The sequence below is a fragment of the Perca flavescens genome, chromosome 13 (assembly GCF_004354835.1).
Source record: "Perca flavescens isolate YP-PL-M2 chromosome 13, PFLA_1.0, whole genome shotgun sequence".
Classification (NCBI taxonomy): Eukaryota; Metazoa; Chordata; class Actinopteri; order Perciformes; family Percidae; genus Perca; species Perca flavescens.
Genome location: NC_041343.1, coordinates 13,192,845 through 13,213,323, shown reverse-complemented (window position 1 = coordinate 13,213,323; position 20,479 = coordinate 13,192,845). Strand labels below are relative to the sequence as shown.

Sequence of the window (20,479 nt, the reverse complement as noted above, 5' to 3'; positions counted from 1 at the left end):
TGTAGTTTGGTGTTGGCTCACTGACTGATTGTGTCAATGCAAACCAACCAGATATCTTGACTATAGAATAGTTGTCAGTATTTGTGCTTGCTGCCAACCCGTTGACTACTGTCAGGGGAATTTCATTTTTTCAAGTCAAAACACTTCAGGTTGTCTTGAAAAGAAAGCCAAGCGGTAAATCTATCAACAAGAAGATATAAAATATAAGTATATACAACTAACAGTGAATGAAGCAATATGACCATTTGGATGCTGAAATATGTTTGCTTTACATCACACCATCACATTAATTATAGTAAATATTTGAATCATGGCTGCAGATCCTGTCTTATTGGTTTTTGTGTGCCTCGTAGCTACAGGAAGCAATAAATGTTTACAGTTGATTATTTTTGAACAGCTAAACACAGTTTCAGTCAGTCTGTTGAGTTGTCAGTTTTGGATGCTCATATAGAAGTGGGAAGTCTTGTTGCTTTTTGCCTGAGCGTGCTGGTGACAAACACGAGGTTGTAGCCAGTCACTCTAGGCGCTGCAGCTTCATTAAGTGCTCGCTGTGTTGCTAAACTTGGGTCACTGCGGCTCCCTCTCAAACAGATGAATAGAAAATGAAAAGCTTTTCAAGACAATAAGCAGAAAAGCTTCCAAGAATTTATGATGAAAACGCAGGATGTGTGGGGCCTTCAGAGTCGGCGGTAGGAGGTGCAAAATGTCGAACACAATGAAATCATTTTGCATTTCCAAGAAAGGTAATTGGATTTATTGTGGAAATTTGTCAGAGTGTTTAAGCCGATCAGAGGGCCAACCTTGGAGCATCAAGGACGTTCCTTCTCTAGAGACAATTACGATACATTAAGGCAGGAGTAAGCAGAAGAGTTTAAAGTGCACAGGTGTGAATGAAAGCACAGGTGTGAGACTGCATGCACTGAAAGCGTTGTACGCCAGGCCTAAAAGAAAAATATGGAAATAGCCTTAGAAACATACCACAGGGATGCATGTCCTTGTTTTAGTGCTGTTGTAAAATTTCTCATCTGTATTCAGGTCCTCTAAAAAAACTCTCCAACATGATATCACTATCACTCTGGACATTCAACATTTAGCTGATTTCAGTGCCTGAGTACACTTGTATCAAAACTGTGTGGGAGTGTAGAAAGTGAAAAGACACAGAGAGAAAAAAAGCAACTATCCACCCCCACAGTATCTTTTTGAAGCTTCGTACTCTGTGATGGAGAATCAGAATCGAGGGAGATATGGATAGAGAAAGGCAATGCGTGCAAAAGAGTGTGAGACGGAGAGGTTTGGCTGTTGAAGAAGTTGAAAGAAATCAGCGAGTGCAGCTCTCTGTGTCTCTCGCTTAGACAGGTGCTGTACAACGTTTTGGGTTTAATTAAGTCTAGTGTGCAACTGAGACGGGTGGAGCAGGCAGAGGCAGCTGCAGAGAACGAGAGAGAGAGAGAGAGACAGAGAGAGAGAGGAAGAGGGAGGTTTGCCAGAGCCTTGACCTTATTTTACATGTTGAAGTTAATGGAAAGAAACAAGTGCTGTCATCACAGTTTCTTCTCTCTCTGTGTGTATCTCATACAAACACACACAAATGTGCTCACACGCTCCCTCTCGCCTTAGAAAATGTCGTTTTAAAATGTCTTCCTTTAATTCCTTTCTTTTTACCAACTACTATTAAAGGTCTTTGTCAGTGCTGAATCTCAGTCCTCTAAATGTTCTCTGTGTTTTAAGATGTGAATGTGACTCACTGTGTGTCTCCTCCTGCGACTTGTAGGTGGTGACCTCGGGAAAAAACAGCAGAGGATACCATTATATCCTTGCCAACCTGGTGAGAGCTCACAACATGAAACAATCCAACAAAGCCCAGAACAACACTGCTCAGTGTGATGCAATGCAGTGCTAAGAAATGCAGCACTCTGTCGTATAGTCAAACTTCCTAATATGTAGTTATGTTAGACTGATAATTGAGTGCAGCAGTTAAACAGAACAAAGTAATAAGCGAATGATGGGCAAGCTAAAGCAGTTTTGACTTTGCTGCTAATGATCTCTCGTTCCACTACCAGCCAACTTGTGCTCTTTGCTCTCAGGGTTTTTCCAACATGAGCCTGGACAGGGTCTTTTCTGGTGGAGCCAACATCACAGGCTTCCAGATCATCAACCCAGACAGCCCCATCGTCCAGCAGTTCCTCCAGCGCTGGGAGCGCCTGGATGAAAGAGAATTTCCAGAAGCCAAAAACACTCCACTGAAGGTCAGTGAGGCAAAGCTGCCGATGCTGCAGTTACATTTTATTAACATCTTCAAAGACACTTTTTCTCTCCCCCCTTTTTGTGAGACGCTGCTTAAATAACTTGTCACCTGCTTGCCCTTGAATAGAGGCGTCTTTAATACTCGCGCAATTTTTTATGTCAATCACAATGCGAGGCTTAGATTTTTTCTTCTTTTTACATCAGTAGCACTGCTCTCTGTGTACATATATCAAGTACTACTGCAGAGATTATAACCTTGCTTTGACAGCAGTGCAGTCTGCCTGAATGATGTCAGTGGTGCATCACTGGGGTTTCTTGTGGCCTTTGTCTCAGTACACATCAGCGCTGACCCACGATGCCATCCTCGTGATCGCGGAGGCCTTCCGGTACCTTCGGCGCCAGCGAGTGGACGTGTCTCGCAGGGGGAGTGCAGGCGACTGCCTTGCCAACCCTGCTGTGCCCTGGAGCCAAGGCATCGACATAGAGAGAGCCCTCAAAATGGTAGGACAGAGGGAGTTCATTGTCTCTATAAACAGCTCTGCTTTATATATATATATATATATATATATATGTATGTATATAGGATTCAAACCCGGGCTGCTGCAAACGACTCAGCCTACATGGGGCGCACACTAAACAGGGTGAGCTAGAGGTCGCTCCAGAACAGTATTATTTTTTAAATATAATCTCTTCATCTCTTTGTCTCGGTAAATAGTAAAAGCAGTGTTTCCCTTGCTTTAAAAATCTGTCACGTCCACTATTTTTCCACAATTTTCCTAGACTTGCTACCCCTCCACATTGATCTGATTGGTCCAAAACCAAGCCCTACTGTCACTCCAAATTTGCCTGCCACAATATTTGCCTCTCCAATAGAATGGGAGTATAAAAACACAATGCAATTGGAAATACGTATTTATCAGACAACACACCTGGGAAACCAAAAGGCGCTGGAGAGAACTTTGGACGCCATGTATCAAGACCGTTTGTCGCATGTTTTCATTTGGAGTTTGCTCACTTACTGTATGTAAGGAGTGTGTTATTATTCTCTTTTTGGTGCTTGGCAGGTCCAAGTACAAGGTATGACAGGAAACATCCAGTTTGACACATTTGGTCGACGATCTAATTACACAATTGATGTGTACGAGATGAAGTCTGGAGGCCCCAGGAAGGTAAGTGAGCCCACAGCCTCGGAAACATCGTTCATGATTTAATTCATGTGTAATGAAATACTCTAAGCAGGATTAGCCTATGGTATACTGTAGATGCCAGAGCTGTATGTTTTGAATCCACTACAAATACAGACAAGTTCCAAGTAGCTCTGTGATGGGGATTTTACTTTCTCTTGGGATGTTGGCAGTACACGAGTAGTAAGGTTGGTTATGATTTGGACAGATATTGCCAGTCCCTATCATGTGAGCTCATATGCGCTCTGAGATTGAATCTGGAAAACATCCACTGAGAATCAGTCGAGCCCTACAGATGGAAGCTACACCAATCTACATCTCTGGGGAGCGCTAGTTTCAATGATGACATGGCTCAAAACTCTATTTAAACTACATGTTGTAGCTTCAAAGTAAGGCATTACTCTGCTACTGCAGGGCCTATATATTTCCTCGCTCTTATACAGACACAGATTAAAGACAATCATTTAGAAGAACTTTGGTGTTTCCTAAAGAGCAGTCTTGTGTTTCCAACTTTATAAATTGACACTAAAACCACTGCCAGCCCAGCGAATTTTGCATCTGTACGATCAGGTGTCTGAAGGGTTCATGCTGATGCCTGAATGAACTGTCAATTAATCGAAATCACATTAGGCAAATGCCTATGGAGCGTAGGCAGACAACAAGCAAAGTGTAATTTGTGGGCTTGCTTTGCAAGATTATAAGTAGCGGATATATTTGTGTACTGTATTATGATGTATGTGTGTTTATTTAAATGTAACTTTTTGAAGTTTTTTTCCCAAGGAAATCCTCTGACACGGCCCTAAACCACCATCACAGTAAAACTGTCAATTAAACCTCACTATAATGAAGCTGCTAAATGGGACAACTTTGTCCTCTTTTGAGGAAATCAGTATCGAAAAGGGAGGAAATGTATATTTGTGGTCATGTAACCAATAAAAACATTTTATTTGACACTATGTTTGAATACATATCAACGTTAGACACAGACAGAAAAGAGCTAAGAACTGGGAGCCGCAGCACACATTAGCTTTCATTGCATCCCTTTTGTCTGCGTGGACAAATGTCTTGTTTTGCGCCTTGGCTTTCTAAAAGAGCTAGCAAACAAACAGGGAGGAAGTGCACTCACTCATAAAAATCATTTAGCTGTTTAGCTTGACAGTGGTAACACTTGTCAATGTCTGTTAGTTTAGATGCTGAATGTTTTGGTCCTTTTCTTCAATACCACTAACAAAACACTGTCTATTCCCTTATTAGCTTGTAAGCTCAAGTTAGCAGAGTAAGTCTGTTCACAAACACGTGCATCGACCTGCTTCCTATTTGAAAAAAACTATTAACAATACATTTGAAAATCACTTTGACAATGATTTTTGACAACAAAAAAAGGAATCATTTCAGTTAGAATTTTACAATGATGTATCTCCACACACTGGAGCGGGGGGTGTCTCACTGCACCCACATGATCCCACACACGCACACACACAGTGCTGTAGTGTGGCTAGCTCCCTGACCCTGAACTCTGACAAGGTCCCCACAAAAGATGGCACCAAAAAGGAAGTGCCCCCATACTGTCCATATAGTTCAGCTCACAAGGCAACACACATCACAGTGGCCTGCACATCTAAACTCAGTGTGAGACAATCTGCAGTGACAACAGAGTGAGTATTGTGCATCATAGCTACCAGAAGTGGGAGACGTTGACTTGTTCTTGGCTGAATATTTCAGAGTGTAACAAAAATAAACATAATGCAGCCACTGGAATCATCTCAGGTTCAGTAGACACAGGCCAGAGTTTGTTTTGTGTTGCATGTGTGCTATGTGTATTATTAATAGAACAGTAAAACAACCTACTGAATTGGCTAGATAAGGCACATTTAGACTATTAGGTTTGTCTTGCTTGTATTAATGTTATCAGTCTTCGAGTGCTCCATTGGTGCTGCTTTCTTGTTATGTAAGAGAACATTTGCTAAGCCAGGAATAGATTACGCCTACTCTGCTGAAGTGTAGCCCAGGTGAAGTGAGAAGCACCACTACAAGCTTTTTATAAAATCCTACATCAGGCAAAACTAACACTCTGTCAGTCTCCGGCTGTAGAGATAGAGCCGACATACTCACACATACTGTACTTGGGAGGCTCCACTTTAAAAAACAAACAAAAATGTCTTTCTGCTTCTTGTAATAACTGTGAACCTTTGTGTCGTTTTTTAGATCGGCTACTGGAATGAGTACGAAAAATTTGTATTTATAATGGATCAGCAAGTCACCAACGAGTCCTCTTCTGTGGAAAACCGAACAATTGTGGTCACTACTATTATGGTACACTTTCAAGCAGGTTTTAAGTGTTTCACCATAAGATTTCTGCCACTCAAGGTCAAGGTGTCCATTGTTGCAATCTGTCCTGGGAGGGTAGAATTATTTTATTTTGAGTTGCTTTCCATCCACTCACTACATGTTGAAACAGTCGATTCACAAAGAGTGTTTCAACTGTATCCGTGTGGGTGCCAAAGCATTTTAGTTTTTTTATATTACGGTGGGCTGTTGTAGTAGTGACATCACAATAACGGCTTTGGTAATAATAATACCTATAAAGATAGACACCACCGTATTCACATTCAGTGCATACGTAAGTAAACATGTTTCCCTCTCATTAAGTAAGCTGTCAGTGACGCCTGGGTAAATCAGATGTGTCTCACTGGAGACATGAAATGATCTGCACACAAGGAGGACATAAACAACCAAAGGCTGCAACCTTTGGCTGTTTATCTCTTTGTTCAAATTTACTTTGGCACTGAATTTTAACACATCTATTGTAGGTATCTCTAAAAAACAGTGCTCCCAGTATGCCAGGCTCAGGGTTAGACAGAGTGCTAGTTAGAGTAGTTACAGACAGTTATCACAGCTTAGTAATCATCAGCCATTTTTAAATGTAAGATAAGGTGCTCCTTATCTTACATTTAAAACCATGGCCTCTCCTTCCTTCTGACTTTGCCTATTATGTTTTCATCTTAGACAAATTCAGAATGTAATAGTCATACATTCTCATCTCAATGTGTCATTATCCTCATGACCAGGCAGGAAATACAATAATAGCGAGGAAGTGAGTGAGGAAGGGAAAACAGAAGAGTAGTGTCATTGTATTATTTTCTCACTGCCAGGCATGCCTTTGATTTGAATAACTTTGAATTTGAACAACTGTTATTTTAGATACGTCACAGTCATGTCATTAACTTCATGTTGCTTTTCTTACATTCCATAACTTTAAAGTGAAATGCCATATTTAATGAAAAGCCATCCTATTGTTATAGGGTGCGACTCTTTCATTTTGTTTTTTGTAACATTGTACATGACTGCAGGCTGGAAAAGAAAGTAAAGAGGGACTAGTTCGAACAACAAGGAGTGAAACTGTGAAAGGATTACGTAACTCTCCTCTAAAGCTGACTTTTATTGTTAGTCAAAAAACATGTTCATGCCGTATGAAAACGTAAATCACCATTGATGAAAATCCTCAAGGTGACAATAGTTCATCGAAAAGAGGTTTGATGGCAAACATGTTTTGTATTTTGGAGGAAATACGTGATATTTTATTTAAATCCAAGGCACGGAGGTAATGTGGAATAGTCAAACGACATAATCGAGACAACAAGCAGATTATTTTATTGTCATGATAGTAACGAATGAAAAGAATCTGTATGACCTTTTATGCGGTCATACAACTACTCTTCTGACGTGGCTCACACGTTTTTGTGCTTAATATTTGTTTGATGAATTAACTATCTCCATGTTTCTAATGTATCGCTCTACTGTCACTGACGTTTACTTTATGAACTGGAAAAGTGCTCCATTCAGCTTGTCCCTGCCCCTTGTGCCACGCTGATGCAAGGCACTTGCACCCCCCCCCCGCATTTCACCCATTTCCACAGATTTAGATTGCGGATTAGGTTTGCATGAGTGAGGCCTGACATCCTGCTTTGCCTCCTTTATATGTTAGATGCTTCGCTTCTCCCGCTGGCCCAGTCGGCCTTTTAACTCCGGCAGCGGCCCGCTTTTGTAGTCTGAGTCCCCCTATAACATGCCTGTAACTGATGCTGTGTAGATCCTTTTAACCTTGGCTCTGTTTGTCTTTTTATATTCCCCACATCTGTTTGCTTGTCACCCCAGCATGTGTGCATGCTTACAGTACCAACCACGGCCTTGTGTGATCCATGAGGTCCGGCCACTGTGAATGTGCGTCTTTCTTTACAATGAACTAAAAATTATGTCTAATTAACAGGAAGCTCCATATGTGATGTACAAGAAAAACTATATGCAGATGGATGGGAATGACAGATATGAAGGCTACTGTGTCGATTTAGCTTCTGAAATTGCTAAACATGTGGGGATAAGATATAAGCTGTCAGTAGTCCCGGATGGGAAGTACGGCGCCAGAGATCCAGAGACCAAGACGTGGAACGGGATGGTGGGTGAACTGGTTTATGGGGTAAGTGTCAGTCCGCCTGTGTAACTCATAAGGGGGGCAGGGTTAACTGTTCATTTTTTTTTTATCATTTCCTGTTACTTCACCCTCTGATTTTTTCATATTATTGTGAAGCATAGTAAATGTCTTGAAGTATCCTATATCTTACATTTGAATGTAAGAGAGGTTTTTATAAAAGTCACTCAGTCCATTTTTAGTCCACTTAAAATATCAAACTTTATCAATTTCACTCTGGCCCTTCTCAACTTAGTTAATTACTCCATGTCACAATCAACAGAGGACGGGATTAAAGCTGTTGTCTTAAAGCAGTAAAGATAGCAGCAGTTGGTGAAGAAGCCTTGTTAAATGATTCCCTGATGAAAACAAAACGGTGATAGCCAAGCGAAAAAAACACCCAATTTAAAACATAGATGTTTAAAATATGTTACACTTTAATCAAAGTGGGCCGAGTGGGTTTTGGAAAGCCTTCTTCAACTGTTAAATCACTTAGTCTTTTTATCATGCATCTCGTGGCTCACTCACACTTGAACTGGCTTTAACAAGACGATTTGCATCTTTTATGAGACCTCAGCTGCTGAATGAATAATGTTAAAAAATCTTACACAGCAGACTGGAATCTAAAAAACATCTGCATGCAAACGTTGCTCTAATGCAGCCCTCCCAGTATTGATAGCTTAGACAGAAAGAGATGTAAAATGGCCATGACAAGGCCTCTGCCTTATTTATTGCATCCAGAATAGTACACGTTTGGCTGAGACCCCTTCTAACTTTATCTATATGAATCCTTTGTGTTAAATATTTCCAGTTAAGTTAAGTTACAATACCACCCAGCATCTCACTGCAAACAATTGTCACTGCAGTGAGATACTAATCGACGAGCCTGTCAGGCAATTGCAGAGGATCTGATGGACGTGACTTTAACAGGCTGATTCACATTTCATGGACTGCTTACATAAGCTCCTCCACCTCTGACTTCCATTGATTCATGGAGGAGATTTGGATCAAGACAAAGACATTAGCCAACACAAATGCTGAGTGACTCATTTTGAAATGGCAGATATCCCTCTCACAGGCATTATCACAGATCGGCTATTCAGTATATTCTAAGCTGTCGCATTTCACCATGTCCAATCTCCTTACTCCATGAATTCACTCTAAAGCTGAGTGCCTGTGCATGTATATTTGAATTTAAGATTGTGTGACTTATGTATAGTCATGGTTATTGGTTTGACTTAGGGTTTATCAGTATTTCCTTTTATTAAATTAATATGTAACACTTGTTGGTTATTTGTTCTGCAAGACTAACTCCCAGTGTGCCTGTTCCCATTTTCACAGAGAGCTGACATAGCCGTGGCTCCTCTAACTATAACGTTGGTACGGGAAGAAGTGATAGACTTCTCTAAGCCCTTTATGAGCTTGGGCATCTCCATTATGATTAAGAAGCCTCAAAAGTCCAAGCCTGGGGTGTTTTCCTTCCTGGACCCACTGGCCTATGAGATTTGGATGTGTATAGTTTTTGCCTATATCGGCGTGAGTGTGGTGCTCTTCCTGGTGAGCCGATTCAGCCCTTACGAGTGGCATCTGGACGAGAATGATGAGGCCAAAGACCCTCAGAGCCCCCCAGACCCTCCAAACGACTTTGGGATTTTTAATAGCCTGTGGTTCTCCCTGGGTGCCTTCATGCAGCAAGGATGCGATATCTCACCAAGGTTGGTTGTTGTGTTCACTCTCCACCACCCCTCAGTTGTCCATGTCATCTCTCTGCATTTTATAGTCCCATACATAGATCTCCTTCCTGCCATGGTGCATATAGGTTATTTTGAGCTTTTGGATTTCTGCTGTCCACATAACTTCGCGCTTCACTTCTCTGCACTTTCCTCCCATTTCTTTCTCTGAGCAAACAAGCTTTTGTTTTAAAACTGCATGCAGGCAGTGATGCTTTGCATCCACAAAATAACTTATATCCACCATGCTGAGGGCTGTAAAATGCACAGGGGTCATTACATTTCATTCAAAGTAGCTGCTGGAATTTCTCATGACTCTTGGAGGGCTACCGTGTTTTTGCTGCATGTCCCATTTTACGGTCATCTCATTGGTGCATATAATGCATTTTGTGGGGCAAAAACATCATCAGCACCATAATTCCATTATGTATTTTCCCAATAGAATGGGCATCCCCTCTATTTATTTATTCATCCATTCATCTCTTTACTCATCACTGTTGTGCTGTCCCTGACCTCTTCAAGGATTCTTGCTTCCGTCATCCTTTCATCTGGGACTTTGGAAGGTTGTATAGAAGCTGGTTTTTATTCTTTTTTTGGGAAACACATTAAGAAAAACCCTTTCATTATTGGTGTCCACTTAGAAAAAGTGTAATAATAATAATAATAATAGTCTGATACAGTGTAGTTTCTGTGTGAAAGCCAGTAAATACTCTTTCATTGTCTATATATTGTGGATTGGAGGTCAGCCTGGAAAGTTGTCCCATTAGCAGATTGAGATGGATGGCTTCTGCAGCTGACAGTTATGATTTTGATGGCACAGGCTCAACATACTGTAAATTCAGGTATGCAGGTCTACAGTTAAGCATAACTCTAGTCAATGCCACTGAGAAGCATAGAGGAAGCATCTTCTGGAAAGCTGGAATTTGTTAGTTGTGGGCCTACACAGTTTAATAAATCAAAGGTAAACAATCAATTAAGTAGCAAATTGGGGATCTTATTTTGGCTCCAAAGTACATGCAGTTTTAGAATGGAAACTGCTGATTCAATAATTTTTGCTAAACAGCCACTATAGTCACCAGAGGAGGAAGTGTATTATCTGATTTCTGCACTTTAATCACACCTACTCTACTGATCTCTAGTGCTTTTTTGTGACTACAACTTTGCCTCTGGCTCGACCATGTTTGAACCAACTCATCTCAAGTAAGGTCATTGACCTTAATATGATGCCATTCTGGATAATTATCCCAATTATAAGCCATCCACAGATAAAACTTGAATAAAAAATCTGCCTAGAATAAGAGCTTCGCCGAAACTTTGATGATGGAGTCACAACATAGCGTAGATTTTGATTGCTGAAGGACACACAAAATATTTACAACTTGAAAGCGCCACAAGGATAGCATAAATCCATAAATAAGCTATATATTAGAAGAAATCCAGAGCAGTACAGCTGCAATGCAATGATGCGGTGCAAATGGATCCTCGTTTGAAATAAGAAATGCGAATTCATCTGCCAGCAGCTCATTTGGTGGAATATGTGTGTGATCGTGGAAGTTGGGGAGAGAGTACCAGAGAGAATAGTCAAATGTAAAAATATGAATCCAGGGTTGCTGTTCAAGGCGCATATTTAAAGTCAGAGCCTTTATGCTGATCTGGGCCAGTGAACAGGATGGGAGTATCTGTTTGAGGGAGTGGTTTGGCACATCATACTCTGAATTCAATAGCAGACAGAGTCTCATGGTGCTTTTACTTCAGACTTGTTCTGTCCCCTCTGGTCTAAATTTGTGGTTGCAAGCGTTACATTACAACAAATGAACTCAAATGTATAAACGAATATCAAATATCAAAATATAATATCAAACAAATATCTGCACCAAACATGGCTGTAGCTTTAAACCAACACCTGAAACACCAATAAGACCAGGACCTGCTTCATTTCACTAGAGACAAAAAAAAATTACACAACCTAGCAGTACTCTGGCTTACTTTAAGCCAGTGTTGTCCATGGAATTAACCCAAGTAATCTTGAACAGATTCACAGGTCTGGCATCCTTCTGCAGGCTGCTGGATTTAGGCTGCTGAGTGGCTGAGCATTTCCTGGGATGGTTGCTCACCTGAATTAGCTCCAACATTAAATGTAGACAGTTAAATTGAGTTAATGAGGCTTATTATTACTTTTAAAGAATTAATCAGCTGTAAAGGCAGCTATACTTAGTTAATGATACTTCACTTAAATGCATTTATGCAAACAGCTTGGAGTACCAGGGACTTGCAGAAAATATTGTAGTTATCATCACTTAATGGGTTAACTGGACACTTTCTCCAAAAGTATAAAATTCCTTAAATTAAGGAGATAGTTCTGAGCTAAACCTCTGGGCTGATAACGTGCCAAACACAGGAGACACAGCAGGAAATGATCCTTCTTCCCCTCCCTATGTAGATTTGAGCACGCTGCTCTTATGTCTCTCTGTCTGCTCTGTTTCCTCCTCTCAGATCTCTGTCCGGGCGTATCGTCGGAGGAGTGTGGTGGTTTTTCACCCTCATCATCATCTCCTCCTACACGGCTAACCTGGCTGCCTTCCTCACCGTGGAGAGGATGGTTTCTCCCATCGAGAGTGCCGAGGACCTGGCCAAGCAGACAGAGATTGCCTATGGGACGTTAGACTCAGGCTCCACTAAGGAGTTCTTTAGGGTGAGTGTCTCAACTGGCTGTCATCCATGCTGTCGTTGCACTGTATAAGAAGAGCTGCTCTAACTGTAGTTAATAAGCTCAGAGCTGAATAAGTCCCTGGAGCTTTCCTGTGGGTTTTGATTTATTACCTGCCAGGTAAAAAATTGAATGAATAATCAATAATAGAATGTCTAAAATTGTTTTTCCCCTGATACAGCACTTCCAAAGTACCTACACTACGACTACACTTGATTAATTCAGTGAATCATAAAACAGGGGTACAGTTACTAAAGGAGTAAGCAGCTAAGGGATAATTGCATGCATTTGTTTGATTTCAAAGATGTTGGATAGCCAAGATGAGCTCATATTTTATCCAAATGCAGAGCAGAGCATCAGTCCTTCTGTGACTACCACAAAACTAAATTATGGTTTTAGGCTTATGGTTTTAAATCTATTTGGTCCACAAAATGAACTTTGGTTCTCTCTCTCTATCAAATCTCACTTTGTTTCTTTACACTTTCTGGCAACCGGAATAATTAATCAAGGTCTTATGAAAAAAAAAAAAAAAAAAAAAAAAAATATATATATATATATATATATATATAGCTGCAGCCTTAAAAAGACTAATAATTCAACTTCATTTAGTGTTGGCCATTCATAAAAGCAGGTGACAGATTGTGTAATGTTGTAGGTTTTTTAATAAGTGAAACTTATTAAATCATTGTAAAACATATAATTTTTTGCAATTCTGCATCAGTTTGTGAGGATGTTGTTCTGTCTCAGCCTCCGAATTGTTGCCCACATTTCTGATGTGTTCAGCAATTCATAAAGAATTAAGTGAAACGACAGTGCAGTCTGATTATCAGGGCAGTTCTGTTTATGTGTTTGAAACTTTAGAAAAAAAACATTTCCAATAAGAACTACAAGATGTCATTATAATTCCAATTTGTGGACTTCTTTCACTAAAAAGCAATCTCTAAGAAGACGTCCTATTCCTCAGAAATTGAAATGTCATTCACATCCAGTGTCCGGCTCTGAGCCGTATCTATTTTTAGTCCTAGTCGGTCTCTTGGTGTGAGTGCTCCAAGTGGGTCTGAGACATTTGATAAATACAAACCCTGTGGTCTCTGTTAGACTCCGGAGTGATCAGGAAGGCACTGTGTGTCGGTTTCAGACTCTGCCTTAGCCCACCAGGAGTTATAAAATCACATTTTACAATCTCCTCTTAGATTTACAGACAGCTTATGTAAATATGCTTAAATGCAGTAAAGGTAGAACAGCTTGTTTCTGGCTATAAGGTTTTGTTATCTGCTCCATTTTACACTCACAGCTAACAGGAAAGGGCTTTCTTGTTAAGACAGAGTCAGTCCAAACATAATCAAATAAAAGCATGCATAGGTCTCAAGAGAAAAGTGTGTGTAATAGTGCAGAGGAATGATTTTGCAGGGATGTGACCGAGTGGAGGCATGTGCAATGTTTCTGTGACCCTACCAATTTATAAAGGCATTCAAGCAGAGTGGCATGGTCTGCTGTGCCAAGCTAAACTCAGGTCTAAAAGCATTGATTTGGAGCAATCAACATGATCAGTGGGAAGTCATCTGTTAACTCACTGTCTCCTGCACTGCAGTGCTTAAAACATTACTTGTGTGCAGAAGAGATTTTATTTTGCAAAGAGAATCCAACAAACTGCAGCATGTTGAAACTCACTGATTATAAAACATTTTAACTGTTTCAAAGATCTGGATTTAGTTAACATCTAGGGGAAGGATAATCATTTGTTATTAGATGTAGTTTTCTCTAAAATCACAAAATAAATGTATTTAATACAGCACATCCCGAGTCACATAGCTGTGTTGACGCTCCCCTTTTTTATTGTGTAATAATTCAAACTAAAGTTCTTTTATAATGACTGCAGGGACAGACACCAGATGTGATATTAAACAGGACACTAATGTTTCTTACACTTGCGTGTTTGCATAAATACCCACGTTGATGTTCAAGTTGAAAATGAGTTAATTATAGAAACTTTTCAGCAGACTTCTCCATTTGTAGTGTTAACGTTATAAAAGAGATGATGAAGTAAAGAAAGAATATCTTTAGGTGATTGGCACATGCAGCAGCCCTAAAATACCCCATTTGACATGTCTGTTGAAGAAACATTAAATTCAACTACATCATTGATTATTGTTGAGGCTTCCTGGTGAATCATCACATTTAAAAGCAGCTCCATAAGCGGCGGTGGATGTGCTAATCCACAATGTATTTGGCAGGCTGTGATTTGTCAGAGGTGCTCCTGAGGAGATAATTGACAGGCATGTAGTGACTTCATCCTGAGTGACAAATAGTCTTCCTGCCTTTCTTCCTCCGAACTGAAATTGTCAGTGCAGGGAAGCTATTCTGAGCAATTCTCATTGAAATCTGGTGATTCAAAGTTAATGATTATTAAGAGCTGTAAATACCTTTTACAGTGATCTGAAGATCATACAGCTTCCTTAATGCACATCGTATACGATGAAAACCAACATACCCGTTTTTCAAACACTTACTTTTATTCTTTTCTGGTTTTCAAAAAAAGATTTAAAGCATGCTTTGTTCTCAAACCTGGGCTTTGCAAAGGGGTTAGAAGACTAGACTATAGAAGCAGGGGGAAAACAACTAGCTGGGCTCCATCCAAAGTCCAAAAAATCAGCATACCAGCACCTTTTAAAGCTCACTTATTAAGATGGTAAACCTCATTTGTTTAATTCACATTTAACCCACATTTTCAAGAAGTACTTTCAACAAGCCACTGAGACTGACAATTTATTTGGATCATTCAGTTTGTGTGAGCTATAGTATACAGTATACTGAAGTGAAAGGGGTGACAGTGAATAATTTTAGCAAAAGTGGGAAAGGAGAGCACGAGTAAGAAGCAGTTTGTTTACCTTTTTATTTCAAAATAGAAGTGTGTTAGTGATCATTCTAACTTTAATTACAGTGGTGCTGCTAAATGAGCTTCGCTATTATTTTCTAACATCATTCATTTGTGTCCACTGATCATGAACAAACAGCAAATTAGTTTTTTGTCCATAACTAAGAATAAGATAAAAAAAATAAAAATAGAAACTACCAGAAAGATTGCACGTGCTTTTTGTGGCCTGTCGTCTCTGTTTCTGGATGACAGCGCACACAGAGGGCCATGAATCACTCTCAGCCCTTCAGTCAGTTTCTAACAGATGAACTGGCAGCTGGAAGAATTTGAGTTTAGACCAGTTTATTTCCAGAATGGATGAGGGGCAGTTAACCCACATTCCTCATGTGCCCTGTTAAAAGACTGTTGTGGCTACACAAGTCATTAATTAAAATTGATTTATTGAATAATCTGTCTTTGTTTAGCTGCTGTAGTGAGAATAATGAATCTGACAGCAAGAGGAGCTGTACAGATTTTAACACAGGCGACCAACCTGCTCCTGACAAGCATGCATCTTTATATAACCCAGAAGAAGAATCACTGTTTTCACACTATGGTCAGGCCTGTCTTCAGCTATTACTGTCATGTTAAGAGTGTTTAAATGAACACTCAACTGAACTGTAATCGTGCATATGTCAAGAATGATTCACTTACCAGCCTGAGCCCACAATCCATTACAGCTCCGGTGAATTGTTTACACAACATGGCCGTACACACCACAGAGCTGACATAGTTTGTCAATTCACTCTGATGTTTTCCTTTACTTTCACTGACCAGATGTGATGTGGTACTGACGCACACAACTTCTGAACATACAATCTGGATAAAACCAGTCCCGCACACTTGATTTCTGTATATCAAATACGATAAATAAGCCTGGTGCCCGCTTAGCAAGGACAACTCAGATAATTAAACATGCAAGAACAAACATGAGAAATATATAGGACCATCAATAAATGAAAATAAAATGTAAAATAAAATAATCAGATTTTCTCTGAGAACTTGCTCCAGAGTTTTGGAGTTCTGACGTCAGGTGCTCGTTCACACTTCTATTTCCTGTTTGACAGAGCGATTATGAACCTGCCTGTCATGCCCTAAATCACAATCCTGACAAGCAGCCCCTTGAATACATTTAGGAATATGCAAAGTTTCAACCCAAAGTTTCCTCTGAGGCGCTCCCCCCTCACCGAGCTCAGCAGAAGGTCACATTGGCCCAGTTTACTGCAGCTTCTCTATTCTTCCCTCTGTTGTAGACAGCTGGGTACTCTAGCTCCCCGGTGACCGGCAATCAGCCTCTCGCTGCCCATTTTTAGCAGCGTACTGAGTGTCAGAGCGGGGCTGTGCTGTGCACGTCTGTAGCTGCTCCAGCTCGCAGCTGACTGGGCCACAGAGGTGAAGCTGTCAGTCTCGGAGTATACGGGTCAAATGTGTTAAAGACAACGCCATTACTGTCATACAACACATAACGACTTTGAGTCCATGAAACTTTAAGCGACTTTGAGTCCATGAAAAGCGCTATATAAATTCAATTTATTATTATTATAACACAAACTATTTGAATTAGTATTTGGCTTAACATCATGTGGATACATGAATATCATGTTAGAACAGATGACAATAATTGCGCAATAATAAGTGACTGATCACTCACGATTTTAATCTTGTTTGAACTGGAAGGTTTACATGAGTATGAGAAAAATGATGAAGACAATCTGTCAGCTGCTTTAAAAAAAAAAAAGTGGACTCAAAAGAGATAAGAAGAGAGAAAACAACCTGCACAGGATGCTATCATGTATAACATATTAAACAATAATACTATTTAAAAATTACTTATAATTACTTATAAACTTACCCCAAAATAAATATATCAAAATGCCAAAATCATCCCATAGTAAGCCACGGTATAAAAAAAGAATAGTTATTGACTCGAGGCACTTTACATGAATGTACGCTGGCCTTTGGGTGTTGTAGTCATGAGTGTGTGGATGTGAAGTCTTTGCACTTAAACATTCAGTGGAGAACCTGCAGTTGTACTGTTAATATTTTCAATCACTACGTACCGTATCATCAAGCTGCACACTATAATTGCACAAATGTAAATGCTGCATAAGCACAATAACTTTAAATATTTAAATAGAAATGAAACAATGATGATTGTGACTCCAGCTGTGACCTGCTGGTAGGGACACAAACTGAGGAGCAGGAGGTCACTGCTATCTGTTAATATTGATACCAAACATGGCCTGCATTTAGCTTCTGCTGAGTTGCCAGATTGTCAGACTTCAGGCTGCTGGCAAAATGCCCACTACCTCAGCTGCACTTTTTTTTGCTTAAAGGGTGAATTCACTCGGATTTACAAGAGGCCAGGAAGTGCAGCAGTTATTTTCCATGTTGCTTTTAAAGATCAGTTTGACATTTTGGAAAATACACGTATTCTATTTCTTGCTGTGGGGTACATAAGAAGATTGATACTGCTCTCTTAGAGGAGAGTTGTATCAGTCTTCTCATGTGTGTATTTCCCAAAATGACAAATTTTTCCTTTTACTCAAACCCACAGCGGCTCGTTACGAATGTTTTCATGGCTGTCGATGTTTAATTAAGTTCATAACTAAACAGTTTCTGTCTTCTCTCTTTGTCCTTAAATGCAGCGCTCCAAAATAGCAGTTTATGAGAAAATGTGGTCATACATGAAATCAGCTGAACCATCAGTGTTTGCCAAGACAACACCAGATGGGGTTGCCAGGGTACGAAAGTCGAAGGGCAAGTTCGCCTTTCTACTCGAATCCACAATGAACGAGTACATAGAGCAGCGGAAACCCTGTGACACCATGAAAGTGGGCGGCAACCTCGACTCTAAGGGCTATGGTGTGGCCACACCTAAAGGCTCTGCATTAAGGTGGGTGGGATAATATAACAATATCCTCCATGTTGTTATAGTATTCCACCTACCCTGATGTCTCCTTTTGCCATTCTCTTCTTCCTCACTTCTTAATTCGCCTTTTTGTTCCAAGTGCATCAATGAGTGAACAGTATTATGAGTTTAATCAAAATGTTCAGCCATTTTTTGTTGTGTCCTATGTATCTGGTTTGTTTCTCTGTTTCTTCTTTCTCTTAAGGTTATGGTATATTAGTCACACTCAGTAAATCCATTTGAATGTCAACGTGTCACCTTCCCCCATTCTTGTTTGTTTAGCCCTTCAACCTCTCTTCCCTCCTGGTTTCTGTGGTCCCCTTTTGCATTGCTTCTAATTCAACACTGAAATGTTTCGTTTTTGCTAGTTACAATGCTGGTCTGTCAATTGTGATGAATGTTAAGCTGCATGTTGGATGTTCTTCTTTCTAATTCAACAATGACAGAATGTCCCCATCCCGCACACTTCAGTTACAAGCTATGTAACCCTCCATGCCACCTCTCTAATATTTAACATTTTCTTTGCTGTAAAACAAATGCTTCTTACCCTTCCACACCAGTGAAATTCTTAACCAATTTGTCCCTTCCGTGCTCCCCTTATGAACCATTGATATTTATCACTATTTTTTACTAATATTCTATATTAGATTTCTCACGGACCTGTTCATTTTCTTACAAGTTATGTTTTATCGTTTCAAGAAATGCTGTTAACCTGGCAGTGTTAAAACTGAATGAGCAAGGCCTCTTGGACAAATTGAAAAACAAATGGTGGTACGACAAGGGAGAGTGCGGCAGCGGGGGAGGTGACTCTAAGGTCAGCCTCAATGTCACCAAAGTCGGGTATCCTAGAACAGAGTAATCGGCAAGGCTGTCGTCACTGACTGTAGTCTTTTCGGCCCAAATATTTCTCTATCTCTATCCATTTTAATAATTTGCAACTGTGATCAACTGGGAACCCTTTACTTGGCTAATGGAGGAGGAAAAGCTCAATAGTGTGAGATAAAGCAAAGTGCAGAAGTAAGACAAAGGAAGATCAGATTATTAAGTGCTTAATATTGTGCTTGTGACAGAGTAGTATAGTTGTTTCTATATTTTTGGCCTGTAGTTATGAAAGACAGAAACCTTCTTTCCCTCTGTTTTTTATATCTACATGCGAAAATCGCAGCTTTGTATCTTCAAACTAATGCCAGAAGGATTACAGCGTAGATCTGATCTTATTCAACGATTAATACCTCTGAGTCAAACAATGTATGCACTCTCCAATCCGCCGCCTGGGCGTTAGGGCAGGCACGGGAAACAGCGTTGTCTTGAGGGGACTAAGCATCGCAGGCAAACGTGAGAATTCTAATGACAGAGTGACAACTAACGGTCCAAACTTTTTTGTCCAACATCCTCTCATCGAAATCCAGCGTAAGACTGACAGAAACCTTTGGTTGGTCTTGATCTAAGGCCAGTCAAAGTCTATCCATGGCCACCCTGACCTGGTAAACCCTGCAGTATTAGAGTGTAAGATATGACCAGGGGCCCCATTTGTACAAGAGGATTTGATTTTCATCTCATCAAATTTTTTTTCATATTGAGCACAACGCTGAAAATGCATTCAGACCTAAAAATGAGACTATGCAACTTTTGCTAAACAGCGCCCACTTTGGCCACAAGTGGCAATTACAGGACAAAGTCAGTTCCAATTAGCCTAGAAATCTAGACTCCCCCTAGTGGCAGCAAATTTTGATTTGGCAGCCAGGGGGGGTCTAGGCTAGCCTGGTTAACACCAGACCCTTCTCAGCTGTAACTGAGAGTGGGTCTGGGAAAGGTTCATTGACAGTTCATTTCCAAAGGGGCGTCACCAACGGACGCCACTCAAATGCCTCTGGGCTCATTGGATAGTCCTTCAACCAATCAGACCAACGATACGGGTGACGCTTTTCACATCCAACAAAATAAATGTGATTTTGGTTTTTGGTGTGGTCCCTCCACGCCCTACTTTCTCCTTGCAGGTGTTGCATATTGCTAACTTGTTATCTTCTGCACACGCGCTGAAGAATTTCCAAACAGCTGATATGTTGCAGGTTAATTCACGAGGCTCCCTACATGTGCAAGAATAGCGTGGACACGCACTTCACACCACACACGGCGGAGAAGTTGAGAGAAAGGAAAAAGAGACTGTGTCTCTGTCCGTGTGTGCGTGCGTCCTTGAGAACTGTAACTCGTATAACTTATGTTGTCAGTTAATTACAGCATTGACCGGTATAAAATCGGCATATGTCAGACTGACCTGCCGGTCCCTGGTCTTGGTGAAGCACGGCTTCGGTAGCCGTCATGTT

General features: G+C 40.4%; 1 protein-coding gene across 1 annotated transcript in view; it reads left to right on the top strand.

Annotated features, from left to right (window-relative positions):
• The window catches only part of LOC114566204 (glutamate receptor 3), a 74,249-nt gene that overhangs the window by 40,822 nt on the left and 12,948 nt on the right, over nt 1-20,479 (top strand). Inside the window, exons 5-13 of the mRNA XM_028594499.1 lie at nt 1,772-1,825; nt 2,085-2,246; nt 2,578-2,745; nt 3,309-3,413; nt 5,634-5,741; nt 7,696-7,902; nt 9,235-9,608; nt 12,117-12,315; nt 17,893-18,140. Coding sequence (XP_028450300.1) covers nt 1,772-1,825; nt 2,085-2,246; nt 2,578-2,745; nt 3,309-3,413; nt 5,634-5,741; nt 7,696-7,902; nt 9,235-9,608; nt 12,117-12,315; nt 17,893-18,140 — 1,625 coding nt within the window. The remainder of the gene's footprint in view (nt 1-1,771; nt 1,826-2,084; nt 2,247-2,577; nt 2,746-3,308; nt 3,414-5,633; nt 5,742-7,695; nt 7,903-9,234; nt 9,609-12,116; nt 12,316-17,892; nt 18,141-20,479) is intronic.